Here is a 20,576-nt window from a genome sequence, read left to right as displayed (position 1 = left end):
CATTTATAATTGTTTATATGCTTATTTAAACTACACAGTTAAAAGTGGACTATCATATAAAGGCTCCTGGTGTAACATTACTTTAAGGGACATATGAACATACAATTTAGTGTTACTGCATTGTTGTTATAATGTAAAAATGTTTCCAATATGATCCAAGTCATAAGTAATAGTTAATACTATTAATTAATACAATTGTTAGACAGTTGTTACATATCATATAGCTATTATCTGAATAAATCAATATCACATTGCAAAGTAAAAGTGTGTAATATCTTCAGATGAGTCATATGCCATCTTATCAGTTCAGCAAGGATATCATTCAAGGATAAGCATTCCCACACAATCATAATCAAGATGTTACTTACTGTTGCTTAGTGCGCAGTAAGAACATAAGAAATAGGAGCAGGAGTTGGCCATATGCTCCCTCAAGCCTGCTCTGCCATTCAATAAGATCATGGCTGATTTTCGACCTGAACTCCACTTTCCAGCCTGATCCCCATATCTCTTGATAGAGTCCAAAAATCGATCTCAGCCTTGAATATACTCAACGACTGACTGAGCATCCACAGTCCTCTGGGGGTACAGAATTCCAAAGATTCACAACCCAAGATTCTTTGCCATTTGAAAAACAACAACTTGCATTTATATAATGGTTTCAAAGTAGCAAAACATCCTAAACAGGGGTAAGAGGGAGGTTAGGGGAGATAACCGAAGGTGCTGTTCAAAGGGTAGGTTTTAAGGAGGTTTTTGGAGGGAGGGAGAGCTGCAGTAAGACAGAGGGGTTTGGAGAAAGAATACCAAAGTGTAGAAGAAAGATGTCTCGAGGCTGTTCCACTGATGGTAGAGTGGTAGGAAGGGAGACGCAGCAGACCAGAATTGTAACGCTGAAGGATATAGGTAGCGATATGGACCGGAGAAGGTTGCAGAAGTAGGAAAGAGTGATACCATGGAGGAATTGAAGATGAGGATAAGGATTTTGAAATCAATGAGCTGAGGAACAGAGTGCCAATGGAAGTTTGCAAAGATTGAGAGATAGATGAGTGGGATAGAATGTGGCTGGTGGAGTTCTGGATGAGTTGTAGATTATGTAGGGTGAAGCTCAGGAAGTCAGCACGCAGAGCATTGGAAAAGTTGAGTCCGGAAGTTACAAAAGCAAGGAGAGGGTTTTGGTGGTATTCACTCTCTCTGTGCTTCAAGAAATAGGGAACAGATAATCAAAATCCAAAGAACTGGATAGGTTGGGAAAGTCGGCTGATGAGTGGCAATTGCATTTAATGTGAAGAGGTGTAAGGTAATGAGACTGGGGAAAAGAAATAAACTGTGGGCATATAAACGAAATGGCTATTTGCTACAGAACACAACACAAGAGAGGGATCTAAGGGTAATGGTGGATAGTTCACTGAAACTAACATCGCAGGGTGCAGCACCAGTAAGGAAAATTAACCAGATCTTGGGATATATAGCCAGAGAGATGGAGCACAAACCCAGGAGACAATAATGAGTCTGTAAAAGGCACTGGTACAGCCACACCTGGAATACAGTGTATAATTCAGGATACTGTACTAGCGTAAGGATATCTGAGCATTGGAAATAAAGCAAAGTCAAATTAATGTCTATCTAGGAATCTGGGCTCTGAGGAGTGGTTGAAGAATCTGGGATTGTTTACTCTAGGGAAGAGAAGGCTCAGGGTAGATGCCAGTCAAGCTGAAAGGTGCACAGACAGATTAGATTGAACTTTTTTTTATATTAGTTCATGGGATGTGGGCGTCGCTGGCGAGGCCAGCATTTATTGCCCATCCCTAATTGCCCTTGAGAAGGTGGTGGTGAGCTGCCTTCTTGAACCACTGCAGTCCGTGTGGTGAAGGTTCTCCCTCAGTGCTGTTAGGAAGGGAGTTCCAGGATTTTGACCCAGCGACAATGAAGGAACGGCGATATATTTCCAAGTTGGGATGGTGTGTGACTTGGAGGAGGAACGTGCAGGTGGTGTTGTTCCCATGTGCCTGCTGCTCTTGTCCTTCTAGGTGGTAGAGGGCACGGGTTTGGGAGGTGCTGTCGAAGAAGCCTTGGCGAGTTGCTGCAGTGCATCCTGTGGATGGTACACACTGCAGCCACAGTGCGCCGGAGGTGAAGGGAGTGAATGTTTAGGGTGGTGGGTGGGGTGCCAATCAAGCGGGCTGCTTTGTCCTGGATGGTGTCAAGCTTCTTGAGTGTTGTTGGAGCTGCACTCATCCAGGCAAGTGGAGAGTATTCCATCACACTCCTGACTTGTGCCTTGTAGATGGTGGAAAGGCTTTGGGGAGACAGGAGGTGAGTCACTCACCACAGAATACCCAGCCTCTGACCTGCTCTTGTAACCACAGTATTTATATGGCTGGTCCAGTTAAGTTTCTGGTCAATGGTGACCTCCAGGATGTTGATGGTGGGGGATTCAGCAATGGTAATGCCGTTGAATGTCAAGGGGAGGTGATTAGACTCTCTCTTGTTGGAGATGGTCATTGCCTGGCACTTGCCTGGCACGAATGTTACTTGCCACTTATGAGCCCAAGCCTGGATGTTGTCCAGGTCTTGCTGCATGCGGGCACGGACTGCTTCATTATTTGAGGGGTTGCGAATGGAACTGAACACTGTGCAATCATCAGCGAACATCCCCATTTCTGACCTTATGATGGAGGGAAGGTCATTGATGAAGCAGCTGAAGATGGTTGGGCCGAGGACACTGCCCTGAGGAACTCCTGCAGAAATGCCCTGGGGCTGAGATGATTGGCCTCCAACAACCACTACCATCTTCCTTTGTGCTAGGTATGACTCCAGCCACTGGAGAGTTTTCCCCCTGATTCCCATTGACTTCTAATTTTACTAGGGCTCCTTGGTGCCACACTTGGTCACATGCTGCCTTGATGTCAAGGGCAGTCACTCTCACCTCACCGCTGGAATTCAGCTCTTTTGTCCATGTTTGGACCAAGGCTGTAATGAGGTCTGGAGCCGAGTGGTCCTGGCGGAACCCAAACTGAGCATCGGTGAGCAGGTTATTGGTGAGTAAGTGCCACTTGATAGCACTGTCGACGACACCTTCCATCACTTTGCTGATGATTGAGAGTAGACTGATGGGGCGGTAATTGGCTGGATTGGATTTGTCCTGCTTTTTGTGGACAGGACATATCTGGGCAATTTTCCACATTGTCGGGTAGATGCCAGTGTTGTAGCTGTACTGAAACAGCTTGGCTAGAGGCGCAGCTGGTTCTGGAGCACAAGTCTTCAGCATTACAGCCGGGATGTTGTCGGGGCCCATAGCCTTTGCTGTATCCAGTGCACTCAGCCGTTTCTTGATATCACGCGGAGTGAACCGAATTGGCTGAAGACTGGCTTCTGTGATGGTGGGGATATCGGGAGGAGGCTGAGATGGATCGTCCACTCGGCACTTCTGGCTGAAGATGGTTGCAAATGCTTCAGCCTTGTCTTTTGCACTCACGTGCTGGACTCCACCATCATTGAGGATGGGGATGTTTGCAGAGCCTCCTCCTCCCGTTAGTTGTTTAATTGTCCACCACCATTCATGACTGGATGTGGCAGGACTGCAGAGCTTTGATCTGATCCGTTGGTTGTGGAATTGCTTAGCTCTGTCTATAGCATGTTGCTTCCGCTGTTTAGCATGCACATAGTCCTGAGTTGTAGCTTCACCAGGTTGGCACTTGCTCCTGGCATGCTCTTCTACACTCCTCATTGAACCAGGGTTGATCCCCTGGCTTGTTGGTAAAGGTAGAGTGAGGAATTTGCCGGGCCATGAGGTTACAGATTGTGCTGAAATACAATTCTGCTGCTGGTGATGGCCCACAGTGACTCATGGATGCCCAGTTTTGCGCTGATGGCTTTGTTCTGAATCTATCCCATTTAGCACGGTGGTAGTGCCACACAACACGTTGGATTGTGTCCTCAGTGCGAAGACAGGACTTCATCTCCACGAGGACTGTGCAGTGGTCACTCCTACCAATACTGTCATGGACAGATGAATTTGTGACAGGTAGATTGGTGAGGATGAGGTCAAGTAAGTTTTTCCCTCGTGTTGGTTCGCTCACCACCTGCCGCAGGCCCAGTCTGGCAGCTATGTCCTTCAGGACTCGGCCAGCTCGGTCAGTAATGGTGCTACCGAGCCACTCTTGGTGATCGACATTGAAGTCCCCCACCCAGAGTACATTCTGTGCCCTTATCCTCAATGCTTCCTCCAAGTGGTGTTCAACATGGAGGAGGACTGATCCATCAGCTGAGGGAGGGCGGTAGGTGGTAATCAGCAGGAGGTTTCCTTGCCCACGTTTGACCTGATGCCATGAGATTTCATGGGGTCCAGAGTCAATGTTGAGGACTCCCAGGGCCACTCCCTCCTGACTGTATACCACTGTACCGCCACCTCTGGTGGGTCTGTCCTGCCGGTGGGACAGGACATCGCCAGGGATGGTGATGGAAGAGTCTGGGACATTGGCTGAAAGGTATGATTCTGTGAGTATGGCTATGTCAGGCTGTTGCTTGACTGGTCTGTGGGACAGCTCTCCCAATTTTGGCACAAGTCCCCAGATGTTAGTGAGGGGGACTTTGCAGGGTCGACTGGGCTTGGTTTGCCTTTGTCGTGTCCGGTGCCGGGTGGTCCGTCTTTGCACAGAGGGTGATGAGTGCCTAGGCAACAGGTGAAGCACATAGTGTAGAAAAATCTATAGGAGAGTTGGATAGGCATTTGAAGGAATGGATGATATAGGAGAAATGCCCCATGAATTGCCTTAAATGTGTCCTCAAAATGGAGTCAGATAGGTGTCTCTATAAAATTGGAAATTGCATTTCTGACAGAGAGTGAATGGTTACAGAAGTTAAGATTGTATGGCTATAACCATTAGATACAAGTAGATATAAATGTGTCACTTAGATGTACTAGTTTTCCTGAGAGCAAAAGAAGTGAGATTTAAGCCAGCTAGTCCAGATAACAGCGTGGAAAGTAAATTTACCCAGGAACAGCGGATCTAGGGAGAATGGATAGCATCTCTACTAACAGAAGTTTATCACCCTGACGTCTCGGAAGGCTAACATCATCTTCCATGAGAAAGGTCACCCTCACCAGCTCATACGGACAAGGTCATAAAAGTCCTGGAAACATCGCTAACTACAAGCATGTAACTTTAATCTATTCAATAGACTGGCTATCTAATGTTGCTAACTTGTAAGCTATCTAAGGAGTCTCATCCTAAATCAATCATACTAATTTATTTAAATCTCAGACACTGATTTCAACTAATTTATTGTCAGCAAGCAGTTAATGCTGAATTACTGTGACATAACTGAGCTGCCTTTATTATCATTCTTATTTATTTTGTCAATTAATCCTATCTACTAATTGTTTGCATATACAATGTTTACATTTAAGTATTGCTAACCATGATTCTACAGTTAATAAACAAATGTCAGCTCATGACTTTGTTGTCTGATTTCTTCTTTGAATGAATTAACCCTTTCTTGATAATTAGAACTCAGTAGCTATTGGGAGTTTGGTAGTGTAAGTGCTAATAGAATCCAAACTACTTGTTGTAAGTCAAATTTAGGCATTGTTAACTCCTAGGCATAGACTGGGAGGTAAACTCTAAATAGTTACTTGATAAGGAATTAAGTTGAAGAGATTCAGGATTCATCTGATGAATATTTGATGAATACTCTTGTCAGGGTATCGATTCCAGTGTTCTTACAATAATTGAGAAATATTAGGTTTTGTGGCCGACTCTAGTCCTACATTGTCTTTTCTGGTTCTGTTCTTTTCTATGTTCCTATGAGATGTACTAGATATATTGGGGTAGGAAAGACTAGAACCATGAGAGGGCAGTTTCACGAAGGTGCACCATGGAGGAGAGGTGGTGGAGGGGAATGATGCCATTGACTTTGTTGAAAGTCGCAAAGAGGTACAGGAGTGCATGAAAAAACAATGCACCCACATAAAATGTCGTTGGTGACTTTGTCTGGCATGGTCTGAGTTGGGGCAGGATGGAAGTCAGACCAAAGGTAATCAAACAGGGAGTGTTACAATATATGAAATATGTTTTAGTATATAAATCAATTGTGCTTTACACAACGCATTTTATCATTGTAAGTGAAGAATGCAAACAGTTCTGTGGGGCTTTCAGAGCAGGTTGGCCTTACCATAGAATTACAATTTCAGAAGAACAGTAACTGCAGCATTAAAAGTTTGTGACTCATCCTGTTCTTCTGCTTTGCTGAACCTCATCAACACGTACAATAGGACTTACATGCACTTGGAGTTTGTAATCATAATTAAAATCTTGCGTGAATCAGATGTATTCAGTGACTAATTATATTCCCATAAATCACTTTATCGAGCACAGGAGAAATCGTCCATTAACAACTTACGTTAACACAACCCCTTTAACATTAATAATTGTCACAGGGCACTTCACAGATAGGAGTAAGGGAATTGGATCTGAGCCAGTAAAGGAGAGATTAGAAGGAGCAACTGAAAGCTTGGTTTCTGGCAATGGGTGGATTTCGCACTCACCCCCCCACCCCCCACCCCCCACCCCACACCCCTGAATGCCACCTCACAGAAGGAGAAGCATAATAATGTTTAATTTTAATAAGGAAATTGGGTCCTATGATGTAAGTAGCACCCCGACTGCCATTTTTGGTTGGAACTGGTCGTAGCCACTTAATATTAATATTTTATTATTAAAAAAAATCAGAACTATATTTTTTTTTACTCTGGTCTTCTGTGTTGACGACACCCAGCTCTACCTCGCCACCACCTTTATCGACCCCTCCACTGTCTATCATTTGTCACACTGCTTGTCCGACATCCAGTACTGGATGAGCAAAAATTTCCTCCAACTAAATATTGGGAAGACCGAAGCCATTGTCTTTGGTCCCCACCACAAACTCCTTTCCCTAGCCACCGACTCCATCTCTCTCCCTGGCCACTGTCTGAGGCTGATCCAGACGGTTTGCAACCTGTTTGACCCTGAGATGAGCTTCTGACCACATATCCACTCCATCATCAAAATTGTTTACTTCCACCTCTGTAATATTGCCCATCTCCGCCCCTGCCCCAGCTCATCTGCTGCTGAAACCCTCATCCATGCCTTTGTTACCTCTAGACATGACTATTCCAATGCTCTCCTGGCTGACCTCACATCTTTCACCCTCCATAAACTTGAGTTCATCTAAAACGCTGCTGCCCATATCCTAACTCTCACCAAGCGCCGTTCACCCATCACCCCTGTACTCACTGACTTATATCGGCTCCTGGTCCGGGAATGCCTCGATTTTAAAATTCTCATCCTCGTTTTCAAATTCCTCCATGGCTTTACCCTTCCCTATCTCTGTAACCTCCTCCAGCCCTACAACCCTCTGAGATCTCTGCGCTCCTCCAATTATTGCCTCTTGCGCATTCCCGATTTTAATTGCTCCACCATTGGCGGCCGTGCCTTTAACTGCCTAAGCCCTGAGCTCTGGAATTCCCTCCCTAAACCTCTCCACCTCTCTACCTCGTTATTTCCTCCTTTAAGACGCTACTTAAAACCTACCTCTTTGACCAAGCTTTTGATCACCCGTCTTAATATTTTCTTATGTGGCGCGGATCAAATTTTCTTTGAAAATCGCTCCTGTAAAGTGCCTTGGGACATTTTACTATGTTTTACAATGTTACTACTCATTGAAACATACAAAATTCTGAGGGGGCTTGACAGGGTAGATGCTGAGAGATTGTTTCTCATGGCTGGAGGTCTAGAACTAGGTGGCATAGTCTCAGGATAAGTGGTTGGCCATTTAAGACTGAGATGAGGAGGGATTTAATCACACAGAGGGTTATGAACCTTTTGGAATTCTCTACCCCAGAGAGCTGTGGATGCTGAGTCGTTGAATATGTTCAAGGCTGAGATAGATAGATTTTTGGACTCGAGGGGAATCAAGGGATATCGGGCAGGAAAGTGGAGTTGAGGTCATAGATCATCCATGATCTTATTGAATGGCGGAGCAGGATTGAGGGGCTATATGGCCTATTCCTGCTCCTATTTCTTGTGTTCTTAGAGATGCTATAAATGCAAGTTGTTGTTGTCGTCGTCGTCGTCGTCGTCGTCGTCGTCGTCATCATCTTCATCCTCCGATGAGGGCTGCTATTGCTGTGCCTTGTCGAAATGTAAGCAAGGTTGTGCAAATGCAGCAAGGTTGTGCAGGCTGTAGCACACCATTATGATGCAGGAGAGTCTATGTAGGGCATACTGTAGGGAGCCCCCAGACCTGTCAAGATACCTCTATTTGAGGAGCCCTATGATGTGCTCAATTATGATGCTAGTGGGCCCCTAACTTTGATTGTGTTGCTCAGGCATGGTGGAATTGCTGAGTGGTGTCATGAGCTACGTCTGTAGGGTTATCCCTAGTCTCCCAGCATCCATCATGCCACATTCCTGGAGGTGTTGAATATTGGGGAGGGAGGGGGGTGGTTGACTGGATAGCTATCTGGGTACCTTGCACAAGCTTGCATGATCCTGTTTATGTGATCGGAGACTACCTAGACATTAATGGATTGGTAGCCATTCTTATTCACGAATGTTGCTGGCTGGTGTTCTGGTGCTCTGATGGCAACATGGCAACAATGATGCCCTGGAAGCGAGGGAAGCCACTGTTGCAAATGCCTGAGTTCTCTCGTATTAACTGTGGAGATCAATGGGGAAGGTGATGTACTGATTAGCCCTGGCAAACAGGGTACCACATGACCTGCTTAATGCAGCTTTGTACTGCAGACTGGGACATATGGGTGATGTGCCCTGCAGTAGACTGGAGCCAATGACTAAGAAGGGATGTGATGACTTTGACAACCACTGGCAAAGCATAACACCCTGGTCCAACAGGCAGCAGGTCTTGTTGCAGGAGGCTGCAGAGGTCTGCGACAGCCTGCCAGGAGAAGCCCAGCCTCCTGATGCTGTTCGGATAGATCCAAGAAAGTGACTCTTGCCCCGTACACCCTGTGTGCTGGGTATGGCCTCCTACAAGCACCCCACCCCCTCTCACCTGCTGTCTTCTAAAAGGCACAGCTGCTTCTGACGCTGGTCGCTGAGGCTGCTGCTGCTCCTCTTCCTCCAACTGTTCCTCCATCCAAATGAAACTGGTAATAATAGTATCCATGTTAGCAGATAAAACTAACTGAGGGCAAGTAAAACAAAAAATATGAGAAAGAAGCTAGAAACTCTCCTCATAATCCAACCATCACAATGGCACACAGATCCAGTGTGTGCTGCATTAAATACTGCTTCAGAAGCTCTGACAGACCAATCCTACTTGGTTTCATTGGAGGGCTGGGAACTAAGCAGGACTTCTGTGTTAAAATGGCATTAGGGTCCTAATTGCCTCAATTTACATGTATTCATGAGGCTCCCACCTGCCACTGGCGGGAGCCTCGGCCAACTCAGGAAACTGCGCGGGCCAGAGCGCAGCAGTAAGAATCACATCAGGTGCGGTGAGTTAAAATCGGCCCTTATATTTCCAAGAGAGTTCAGCAGTCAATTAGACTAATAATAGAAAAGAGGTCAAAGTGACTTTAGCATATTGTCCTTTTACCTTTCACCTGGGTTTGAGTTTAACTTAATTGGCGAGATAAAAGTGGTGATCTTATTGAAACATATAAGATCTTGAGGGAACTAGAAGGGGTCGATGCTGAGGGGATCTTTCCCCTTGTGGGAGAGACTAGAACTAGGGGACACAGTTTAAAAATAAGGGGTCTCCCATTTAAGACGGAGATGAGAACAATTTTTTTCTCACAGAGGGTCGTGAGTCTGTGGAACTCCCTTCCCCAGAGAGCGGTGGAGGTGGGTCATTGAATATTTTTATGGCTGAGTTAGATAGATTCCTGATTAACAAGGGAGTCAAAGGTTATATTGGTAGATGGGAAAGTAGGGTTGAGGTCACAATCAGATCAGCTACAATCTTATCAAATGGCAGAGCAGGCTCGAGGGGCCGAATGGCCTACTCCTGCTCTTAATTCGTATGTTCGTAAAGTTCTATCTCTCCTCTGAGAGTAAAGGTCTTAACTGACATGAATTCAAGCAGTGCCAACCCAGTTTCCTGTGGCCATGGATCCACCTCCCAAAACTTCTCCAAATTTGGTTTCTCAGCCCCCAACAGCTCACAAGCTCTTAAGAAGCATAAAAAATCAATTAAAATGTAAGTAAAGAAATTTTAAAAAAACAGTATATGTTTCAAAGTTGTAACCAATTTTGGAGTGAACATGCATTTCCAAACTGGTCAAGCTTCATTTCTGATTAATAATGTTCTCCAAATCCCCTCTGGTATTGCAACTTTGTACAATAGCCCAAGATCTGATCTTATATTTAAACACAGGTGAATTTTTTTTCTTTCAGGTTACTGCGATAGCTGGTAAATACTCAGCTAAAGTATTATTGTCATTTAATTTAATATCTCAAATAAAAAGACCTACAATTAAATAGAAAGATCTGAACCCAGTGCGCCTTTAACGAGGATCTACAATTAACAGCTGCACACTTCTCTTATTTTAGAGGCATGTATTTTCTCGTTAAGTTTTTTTCTCTTAGAAATAGCAGAGTTTCATTTTCCTATAATGTTTTACTTCGCTGTGTATTTTTTTAAAAACGTCTGCTCCAGCAATGCGCCTGCGTCCTTGCTCTGCCTGGCGGTAAACTCGGGGAAGCAGTCTTTTAATCCGTAGTGGTGAAAGGAGGTGTTTCAATGACAGCAAGGCATTGATTCGGGCTCAAGCTAATCATTAACAATGATGTGGAGATGCCGGTGATGGACTGGGGTTGACAATTGTAAACAATTTTACAACACCAAGTTATAGTCCAGCAATTTTATTTTAAATTCACAAGCTTTCGGAGATTTTCTCCTTCCTCAGGCAAATGTTTGAGGATTTGCCTGAGGAAGGAGAAAATCTCCGAAAGCTTGTGAATTTAAAATAAAATTGCTGGACTATAACTTGGTGTTGTAAAATTGTTTACAATCATTAACAAAGCAGCCGTAATCATTCGTGATCAAATAGCCTGTCCTGTCATTACTGTTTACTTCTATCTGTTGAAAAACCGCAGGAGAGTCTCCTTTCTTTAATACCCCGTGCAGCTGGTACACAGTCACTTCTTGGAATCGCAAAACTAAAAAAGTGCCTAGTCCTCCAAATCATAAAACTTGAACAAGCTTTACTGGAAGCTGCAGATTAAACAGACAGAGTATGGACACGCGGGAGATGAATTTGTTCACCGCAAATACAACTCAAATATTCAGTAGACAAATCTCCCCGAACTTTGATCTATCCCCGAGTTTTTCGAAGCCCCGTGCAGCTCCTGGATTCAACAGTCTGACAAAAGGCAGCCAGTTCTGTTCTGACTGATATCTGCACCAAAAACTTATCCTTTAATGATTTCCCCGTTACTTTCTTTAAAAATAATCATATTGGGAAAGTTCAAGTGAGGAACGGGCACATCAGGAAGAAGATGACACGATTCTCCTTGATGTTTACTTCGAAACGTTCAAAAAAAGTGATTGTAGCATTTCTGAATGCACACCTGAGAAGAACAGAACAGAACGAACACGAGGAGCCTCTCTGTTCGCACACTGCTGCCTCTCTTGAAGTAGGAGAACTCTTCGAGGTATTCAGTGACCGGTTGTCACTTGCCAGTATTATTAGCTGCTCTCTCTCTCTCTCTCGCTTTCTCTCTGCCCCCGGGCTGCTGGTTCAGAACAGTCAGTGGGTAATTATTAATAGATGTCCCTGGATGGAAGTGCCCGTGTTCTGATGAGCCTCACGATAGACTTGTGCGAGTGTAATGTGGGCTTGTTATGTGTGTCATAGGAAAGAGCACACCGCGTCCCTTTCCCAGCCAGATCACCCTTCACTTAGACCACAGCATTAACCAAGTCATGTCTACCACGCAGCGGGCAACAGCATGAAGCCACCAGCACTTTCACTTCTCATCCTTTGCCCATGGTTAGTGTCTCTGAATGGGGATCCTGGGGCAGGAGAGGGGACCTGGGCCAGGTTTGCCAGCCTGCCCTACCCGGATGACAACCTGTTCCTGCATGACACTTTCCCCGAGGGCTTCATGTGGTCTGTGGGGACATCAGCTTACCAGACAGAAGGTGGTTGGCAGCAGGATGGAAGAGGACCGTCGGTCTGGGATACCTTCACCCACAAGCAACTCAGTGCCAACGGGGATGTGGCCAGTGACAGTTATAATAACCTAGAAAGGGATATTTCTGCCATCCAAACTTTAGGTGTCACACACTACCGATTCTCCATCGCCTGGTCCAGGATCTTTCCAGATGGTCTGGTCTCAAATCACAATGAAGCTGGGCTGAGGTACTACATCCACCTGATCCAAAGACTCCGAGATATAGGTGTCGAGCCCATGGTGACTCTGTATCATTGGGATCTGCCCCAAGCTCTCCAGGACATGTATGGGGGTTGGATCAATGAAACCTTGGTGGATCGCTTTAGTGAATATGCAGAGTTCTGTTTCAAGGCTTTAGGAGACCGTGTGAAGTATTGGATCACCATAGACAATCCTTACGCCCTCGCTTGGCATGGTTACGGCACGGGCAAGCTTGCTCCAGGTGTCCACGGAGCACCAAATGCACCGTACATAGTGGCACATAATCTGATTAAGGTAAGGAGTTCCATTAAACTGAATGATGAATGGGAATCTGTATTAGATATAGCTCTGGAAGCACCATGTTTAACAGGAAACATCAAATCCTTATAGGATGCGATCTGATTTGAAGAAAAGTTGCTCACAAAAGGAAGCCAACTTTTATCAGAGTTAAAACTATCCGGAAAACTGATCATTAAATAGAAGCGGACCACAGTACCGAGGAACTATATGGACATATACTTGTGTATTTTGTCTTTTTATTTTGGATGTAAAACGTAAGGTATTTTAACCTGACAGCTCGGATATGTTCAGCTGAACTCTGGGAAAGAGAAATACATTTCTCTATAAAGTGATTTGAAGCAGACATTTGAATTATTTGCGTAAATCTATGTGATCGAGTTTAGCTCTTGAGTGATTTGAAAACGATTAATCTATCGCCCCTTGCACAAGATAAAACGAAATGATGACGTGAGATTGTACATACTTGTCACTTATTTTGCATATCTTAATAAAAGTTTAAAAAGATACTTCGCCTAAACTGTATATGCGCAGCAAGCTGGATAGATGGAATAGACCAATGGAAATATATTACATAGATGGGTGAATTAATCCTTAAACAGACGGATATAAACTGTAAACATTACATAGCCGATTAATTAAACTTCAGAAAGGTGATAATTACAAACGGACGCAATATTGCATAGGGATGAATTAGGCCATAAATAGTTGAAAGGATAAACAGATATAAACATTTAGCTCCAAAGCAGAGAAAGAGAGAAAGGATAGAAATGTATTACAGAATTAATCATTTGAATGAAAACATAGACAAAGAAATATATTATACAGAAGGATGATTTAACTCTCACGTGGATAAAAGAATGGACTGGCAGAAATATATTACACACATCAATTAACTTTTATGGGACTGCAGTGGTATTTCTAAAAGAAAATAATACAATGCACTTGATTTAAACTGTTTATTTTACTGTGATCTCAATATCACAATATATGTGGCATGAGTTAGGTAAACTGCTTCTGAACAGTAGATTATCCACAAATAAACCAGGTGCCATTGTGCTGCATAACCCACTTAGCCATTGGTTTGCAGTTACTGTTATTTATCCTTCAATGCACTTTAGACAGGTTTGGGCATTTCAGTATTAAATGTTCTTCATTGCATTCAATATATAATATACAGAGAACACAGGCACAAATTGCTTCTTAAGAATCTCTAATATTGAATATTGTAAGGACACTGGCACAGTACAATTATTGGTTTCAGGTTGGTGTTGTCTAGACTGACATAGGACTGACAGACGTGAGTTATACTGCCAGTTCTTTTCTCACTTCCTACTCGGGGACAGTGGGATGCTTGCACACATTCTGCTCAGTAGCATCTTGATGCTGGTTAGTTTTTAATATTAGGAGAGGGGAACCTGGGACCTTTTAAAACTTAGCTTTGTATCAGACTACAGTTATATTGCAGTAAATGTAAAACCCATGCACGGTCAGACTGCTTGTTGGAGGCAATCTCACATCTATGGCTTAAGTGCACTTTGAAAGATGTTGTACCCAGATTACACTTCAAGGTTTATGGTGATATGGAGCCAAAACTACTCTGCATTGATATAAGCTGTGCAGCAGTTTTATTAAATTTTATTTGGTTATTTTATGGGAGCCTGAATAATGGAGTGGTACAAACTTGATGGTGCAGTTATCTATTTTTGCATTCAACAAACATGGACCATAAAGGATGTTCAGATACGTGTGTGTATGTGTGTCTGTGTGGGGAAGGGGGGGCGGGGGTTGCTAATTTTTTATCCTTTCTTCCTTTCCTGGGGTATGGTTCCACAAGTGCTGGATACCATCCAGTGTGTGGCCCTTGGGTGTGGGTAGGTGAACTTGACCATGGGTGAATCACAGCTGAGCCCTATCCTGTCCTCACCAGACATCCACATACATACCCTCCCAACAGGGATCACTAGCTAACCCACACATGCTGAGGCCAATTACAGAACTCCTACTGCTACCACAGTTAAATCTAACTAATTCAGCACAGAATGAAAATCAATCCTGGGACCTTCTCATCTGTAATGTTCAGCTACCCACTGGGGAAACTTGTTAAACCATTGAGGAGCCTGGTGTGCGTGATTTATTTACTATTTTCCAAATATTTTACCAGCATGCTTGCAGTGCTCAGACTTTAGATACTGGTGCAGGTAAATGTAAATTACAGATCAAAGTATTGAAGCACAAAAGGAAAGAAGCATTCATGTCATGGCTGTCTGAAGGTTTCCAAAGATAAATCAGACTTATAGATAAGGCCTAAGTTATTATTCAGTTAAATTATTAATAACCTGTATTTTATTAATTAGGCTAGTTTCATTCCATTTCATTGAAATACAGACCTGATCAGAGAAATATCAAGTTGATAGCCATGCATTCTATTGCTATATGTGTTTCTTTTCCCATTAGTGTGTTGTATGTTGTGCCCTTAACCGAATGGAACTCTCCTATTTACTTATTTAGTTTATGAATCACACATTTGGAAAATGAAGCAATAACTTATCCCCCAACCTTTAAGGTAGTAATCACATGATTATTTGTTTGAAGGCACTATTGTCCTCTTAAGATAAGTAAATAAATAAACCTAGCAATCAGTCACAAACTCCACTCGTATTGCAGTGTGATGTCTATATACAATATGACACTACATAATAAAGACTGTTGGTTTTCCATGAAATTCTATTTATTCATTGGATTATTTACTGAGCAAAGAAAGTAGTAATTTAGTTTTACTATTTATCTTTCATTTGTTGTTGGTTACATTTTCATTTGTCTGCATAGCGTACTCAGTCTGAGAAATAATAAGTGTTTTGAATTCAAAAGCTACTGACTGTTCCCATCAATTGATATCTTGCCGAACCTTTACTGCTTTGAATCTGCCTGTCACTAAATGCAATCACAGGGAGTTTTGTGAGGGGCTGATTCATATGATGGAGCAAGCGTTTCAGAATGCACTGCACTAACATTGCTTCAACCTTCCTAGGTTTAGAAGTACAAAACAAACGGTAAAGTAGCAACCTTTGATAACACATATGTCTAAATTTTACACAAAGTTACAAAGTTCTTTAATTAATACACTATATCCTTTCAACCTAAAGTCTGTGGTTCAGTGTAAACGACACTCTCCATAAGATGTTCAGCAGTTCTGTTGTCCACTTGATCTAATTTTCACCTTTCTTGAAGTTAAGATGTTAAAGGCATTTATTCATATTTTAAACTTAAATTTAATCTTTAAAACGTATAAGATAATTTCAAAAAAAATTTACGGTTTCTAGTTTTACTGCTTTAACAATGAACATGAATATATTGTTCAAACCTACACCTATAGTGTTTGTTTCAAGACTGTTAGATTGCTACCAAACAAACTTCTTTTAATGTCCATAAAGCAGGTGGTGGTAAATTGAACTCTGTTGCTTGGAGCAATCTTGCATTATTTGCAAATATAAGTAACCTCACAGCTTTAAACAAAGGTTATTGCTCTATGCTTACTGCATTTAAGTATTAGCCTCGGCTCAGTGACAACACTTGCATCTCTGAATTGGAAGATTGTCCCAGTGGTACAGCTGTCATCTCTGATTAAGAAGGTTGTATGTTCAAAACCCCACTTCAGGATTTGAGCATGTCATCTAGACTGATAGTGCTAGTATTGAAGGCGTGCTGTATTGTCAGAGATGCTTCTTTTTGGATGAAATGTTAAACCAAGTCCCTGTCTGTCCGTTCCAGTGGATGTAAAAGAGTCCATGAAATTTTTGAAGAAGAGCAGGAGTCCAGGCTAATATTTAGCTCTTAACCAACAACATGAAAAACAGATTAACTGGTCATTTATTTCATTGCTGTTTGTCGGACCTTGCTGTGTGCATATTGGCTGCTGCATTGGCCTACAAGGTGTCAGCCATGGCTTGCTGGTAGCACGCTCGCCTCTGAGTCAGAAGGTTGTGGGTTCAAGTCCTACTTCAGAGACTTCAGTACAAGATTTAAGTTGACACTCCAGTGCAGTACTGAGGGTGTGCTGCACTGTCATAGGTGCTGTCTTTCAGGTGTGATGTTAAACTGAGGCCCTCTCAGGTGGATGTAAAAGATCCCACGTCACTATTTCAAAGAAGAGTAGGGGAGTTCTTCCTGGTGTTCTGGCCATTATTTATCCCTCAACCAGCATCACTAAAACAGATTATGTGATCATTATCACATTGCTGTTTGAGGGACCTTGCTGTGCGCAAACTGGCTGCCATGTTTCCTACATTACAACAGTGAATACACTTCAAAAGTACTTCATTGGCTGTAATGTGCTTTGGGACACCCTGAGGTTGTGAAAGGCATTATATACATGCAAGTTCTTTCTATCTTTAACAATAGTGACTATACTCCAAAAGTAATTAATTGGCTGTAAAGCACTTTGGAATGAAAGGTGCTATACAAATGCAAGTTCTTTCTTGAAAGAAATATTGGTTTGGAAGCACTGGATGTTTGCTTTGTAACTATACTAAGTAACAGCAATAACCAAATACAGGATACAGGAGTATTGGTAATGACATAAAGATAGCTACTGGAAAACTCTTACGCTACTTAAAACCTTCTTATGCAATAGCTCAATTAGACTGCAATCAGCTAGTTTATGATTAGAGACCTGTTAATAATGTCAAGGTTGATATATAAGGGTTACTTTTTTATAGTATTGTTTGTTTTTATGGTCCAGACACCATTTACGCTGCTTCAATAGGTAGGTCTAAAAATATCTAATCCATTGAACAGTGAAAAATAGAGCTGCAATCTGCAAAACAGTAACTGATGTTTCCGCTTTTCTGAATGAGATCTTCACTATCTTAATGCTAAAACAAACATTACAGCACTAAATGGAGTTATAAGAACACAAGAGACTGTGGAACAGAAAAGGACATTTAGCCTTTTAAGCTTATTCCTTCCAATGCAAAATGCACAACTACCCTATCACCTATGACTTCCACCTAACCCAATCGAAAATATCTTGAGGAAGACAATTTAAACTAGCTAAAATGTTCAAAAAGCCAAAATAACAAATTTGCTCCAAATATTCTTCCCATGTACTGGATGCCACACTACAAATATTCCATAAACTAATCAGCAATCATATCCTTGTTTATCATTTTATATTTGTTGAGGCAATGATGTGCTTTATGAGTTATCTGCTTCTTTAACACATGCTCACTTGCAATAGAACTGCAAATTGTCGTCAAACTCAATCTATAGCATGTGAGAGAGCTAAGAACTGTACTCTCCAAACCAAAGAACTCATACAGGCACATAGAAATGCACAGGACTGGAAGAGACCATTATGATCCATGTGGCTGGTCTCAAAGTTTAAACTATATGAGTAAGTTGCCCATTGAAAAGTTGGGGTCTGTAATATTGGGGGCAGCAAGGCAGGGAACAGGGCAGAAATTATTCTTTAAAAGGAGTCAGGAGTAGCAAGGCTTGGAGAGAGACCAAATTATGATTTAATAAATAGTCGGCAGCGGATCGATAGAGCACCACCTACTAACATAAAAGGGAAACAGGTAAATGTAACAGCTACTTGTGGTAATTTCCATATTTAGTTGTCCATAAGAAATGTTTACATAGCATCTGGAATAAAAATACTTAATTAGAGGAGGGCCAATTTCAGTGGATTGAGAATGGATTTGGCCCAGTTAAATTGCAGAGGTGCTGGCCACAATCTTCCAATCCTCCTTAGATATGGGGGCGATGCCAGAGGACTGGAGAATTGCAAATGTTACATCCTTGTTCAAAAAAGGGCGTAAGGATAAACCGGGCAACTACAGGCCAGTCAGTTTAGTCTCGGTGGTGGGGAAGCTTTTAGAAACGATAATCCGGGACAAAATTAATAGTCACTTGGAGAAGCGTGAATTAATAAAGGAAAGCCAGCACGGATTTGTTTAAGGCAATTCGTTTTTAACTAATTTGATTGAGTTTTTTGATGAGGTAACAGAGAGGGTTGATGAAGGCAGTTGATGTGTATATGGACTTTCAAAAGATGTTTGATAAAGTGCCACATAATAGGCTTGTCAGCAAAATTGAAGCCCATGGAATAAAAAGGGCAGGGGCAGATTGAATACTAAATTGGCTAAGTGACAGGAAACAGAGAGTAGTGGTGAACGGTCGTTTGTTTTGCGGACTGGAGGAAGATGTACAGTGGTGTTCCCCAGGGGTCGGTACTAGGACCACTGCTTTTCTTGATATATATTAATGACTTGGTCTTGGGTGTACAGGGCACAATTTCAAAATTTGCAGAGGATGACACAAAACTGGGAAGTGTAGTAAACAATGAGGAGCATAGTAATAGACTTCAAGAGGACATAGACAGGCTGGTGGAATGGGCAGACACATGACAGTTGAAATTTAACATAGAAAAGTGCAAAGTGATACATTTTGGCAGGAAGAATGAGGAGAGGCAATATAAACTATATTGCCTCTCCTCATTTGGTACAATTCTAAAGGGGGTGCAGGAACAGAGAGATCTAGGGGTATATGTGCACAAATCTTTGAAGGTGGCAGGACAGGTTGAGAAAGTAATTAAAAAAGCATACAGGATCCTGGGCTTTATGCATAGAGGCTTAGAGTGCTAAAGCAAGGAAGTTATGTTGAACATTTATAAAACACTGGTTCGGCCACAGCTGGAGTATTGTGTCCAATTCTGGGCACCGCACTTTAGGAAGAATGAGAAGGCCTTAGAGAGGGTGCAGAAAAGATTTACTAGAATGGTTCCAGGGATGAGGGACTTCAATTACGTGGATAGAATGGAGAAGCTGGGGTTGTTCTCCTTAGAGCAGAGAAGGTTGAGAGGAGATTTGATAGAAGTGTTCAAAATCATGAAGAGATTAGATAAAGTAAATAAAGAGAAACTGTTCCCACTGGCAAAAGGGTTAAGAACCAGAGGACACAGGTCTAAGGTCATTGGCAAAAGAACCAAAGGCGACATGAGGAAAACCTTTTTCCCACAGCGAGTAGTTATGATCTGAAATGTGCTGCCTAGGGGGTGGTGGAAGCAGATTCAATCGTGGCTTTCAAAAAGGAATTGGACAAATACTTGAAGGACAAAAATTTGCAGGGCTACGGGGAAAAAGCGGGAGAACGGGACTAACTGGATTGCTCTTACAAAGAGCTGGCGCAGGCTTGATAGGCCGATTGGTCTCCTTCTGTGCTTTAACCATTCTATGATTCTATGATTCAATGGTGTGCATGACCCATGTAAGAATTTTATTAAATTATAAATGGTACACTACTATATTTTACATACCTCTTTCTCTGACAAATAGCTACCCAGTTCCCTCTTGACTTTGCTAGCACTATCCATTTCTAGTGCCTCCCCAGAGAGCCTGTTCCAAATATTTAGTACCCTTTCTACAAAGTAGCTAAATCTAAACTGCTGGGTCTAGAAATTTGATAGCACCTGAACGGTCCAGGCGGATGAAGCGTTGCTTGAATCTGCTCATTGATATTTCTGGTGGCAGCATGGCTCTCGCTGTAGGCACGGTCTGTGTCTGTGCCCAGTTTCATGACAGGAGTCATGCGGCATGTCTGGAAGGGGTATCCCTTGTTGCCAAGTAGCCAGTCTGTGACCTGACAGCCTGGTTGGAATAAAAGCAGCATAGAGGAGTGGCACAGGATGAACGAATTATGGCTACAGCCAAGAAACTGGGCACAGACCTGCATGATGCGCTGGCTGTGGTCACAGACCAGCCGCACATTTACGGAATGGTATCCCTTTCTATTGAGAAAGATGCCAGGCTGGTGATGGGGAGCATGTGGGAGCAGTCTACAACACCTTAGACCCTGGGGAAGCCTGCAAATGGGCGACGACTAGTGCTATCTTGTCTT

At 42.7% G+C, this 20,576-nt stretch overlaps 1 protein-coding gene and 1 long non-coding RNA gene across 2 annotated transcripts in view; one reads left to right on the top strand and one right to left on the bottom strand.

The window, feature by feature from the left end:
• Positions 1 to 203: 203 nt before the first annotated feature.
• LOC137322835 (uncharacterized) lies at positions 204 to 12,508 on the bottom strand. The gene is made up of 3 exons (XR_010963240.1): positions 11,574 to 12,508; positions 9,052 to 9,145; positions 204 to 576 (listed from the first exon to the last, which is right to left on the bottom strand). It is a non-coding gene; the product is annotated as an uncharacterized lncRNA (long non-coding RNA).
• kl (klotho) overlaps positions 11,029 to 20,576 on the top strand; it is a 68,318-nt gene continuing 58,770 nt past the window's right edge. Inside the window, exon 1 of the mRNA XM_067985955.1 lies at positions 11,029 to 12,674. Within this exon, the coding sequence (XP_067842056.1) occupies positions 11,955 to 12,674 (720 nt within the window). The 5' untranslated portion in view covers positions 11,029 to 11,954. The remainder of the gene's footprint in view (positions 12,675 to 20,576) is intronic.

The sequence above is a fragment of the Heptranchias perlo genome, chromosome 6 (assembly GCF_035084215.1).
Source record: "Heptranchias perlo isolate sHepPer1 chromosome 6, sHepPer1.hap1, whole genome shotgun sequence".
In the NCBI taxonomy this organism is placed as follows: domain Eukaryota; kingdom Metazoa; phylum Chordata; class Chondrichthyes; order Hexanchiformes; family Hexanchidae; genus Heptranchias; species Heptranchias perlo.
Note: the sequence above shows the minus strand (reverse complement) of the source record. Positions and strands in the feature narration are given on the sequence as shown.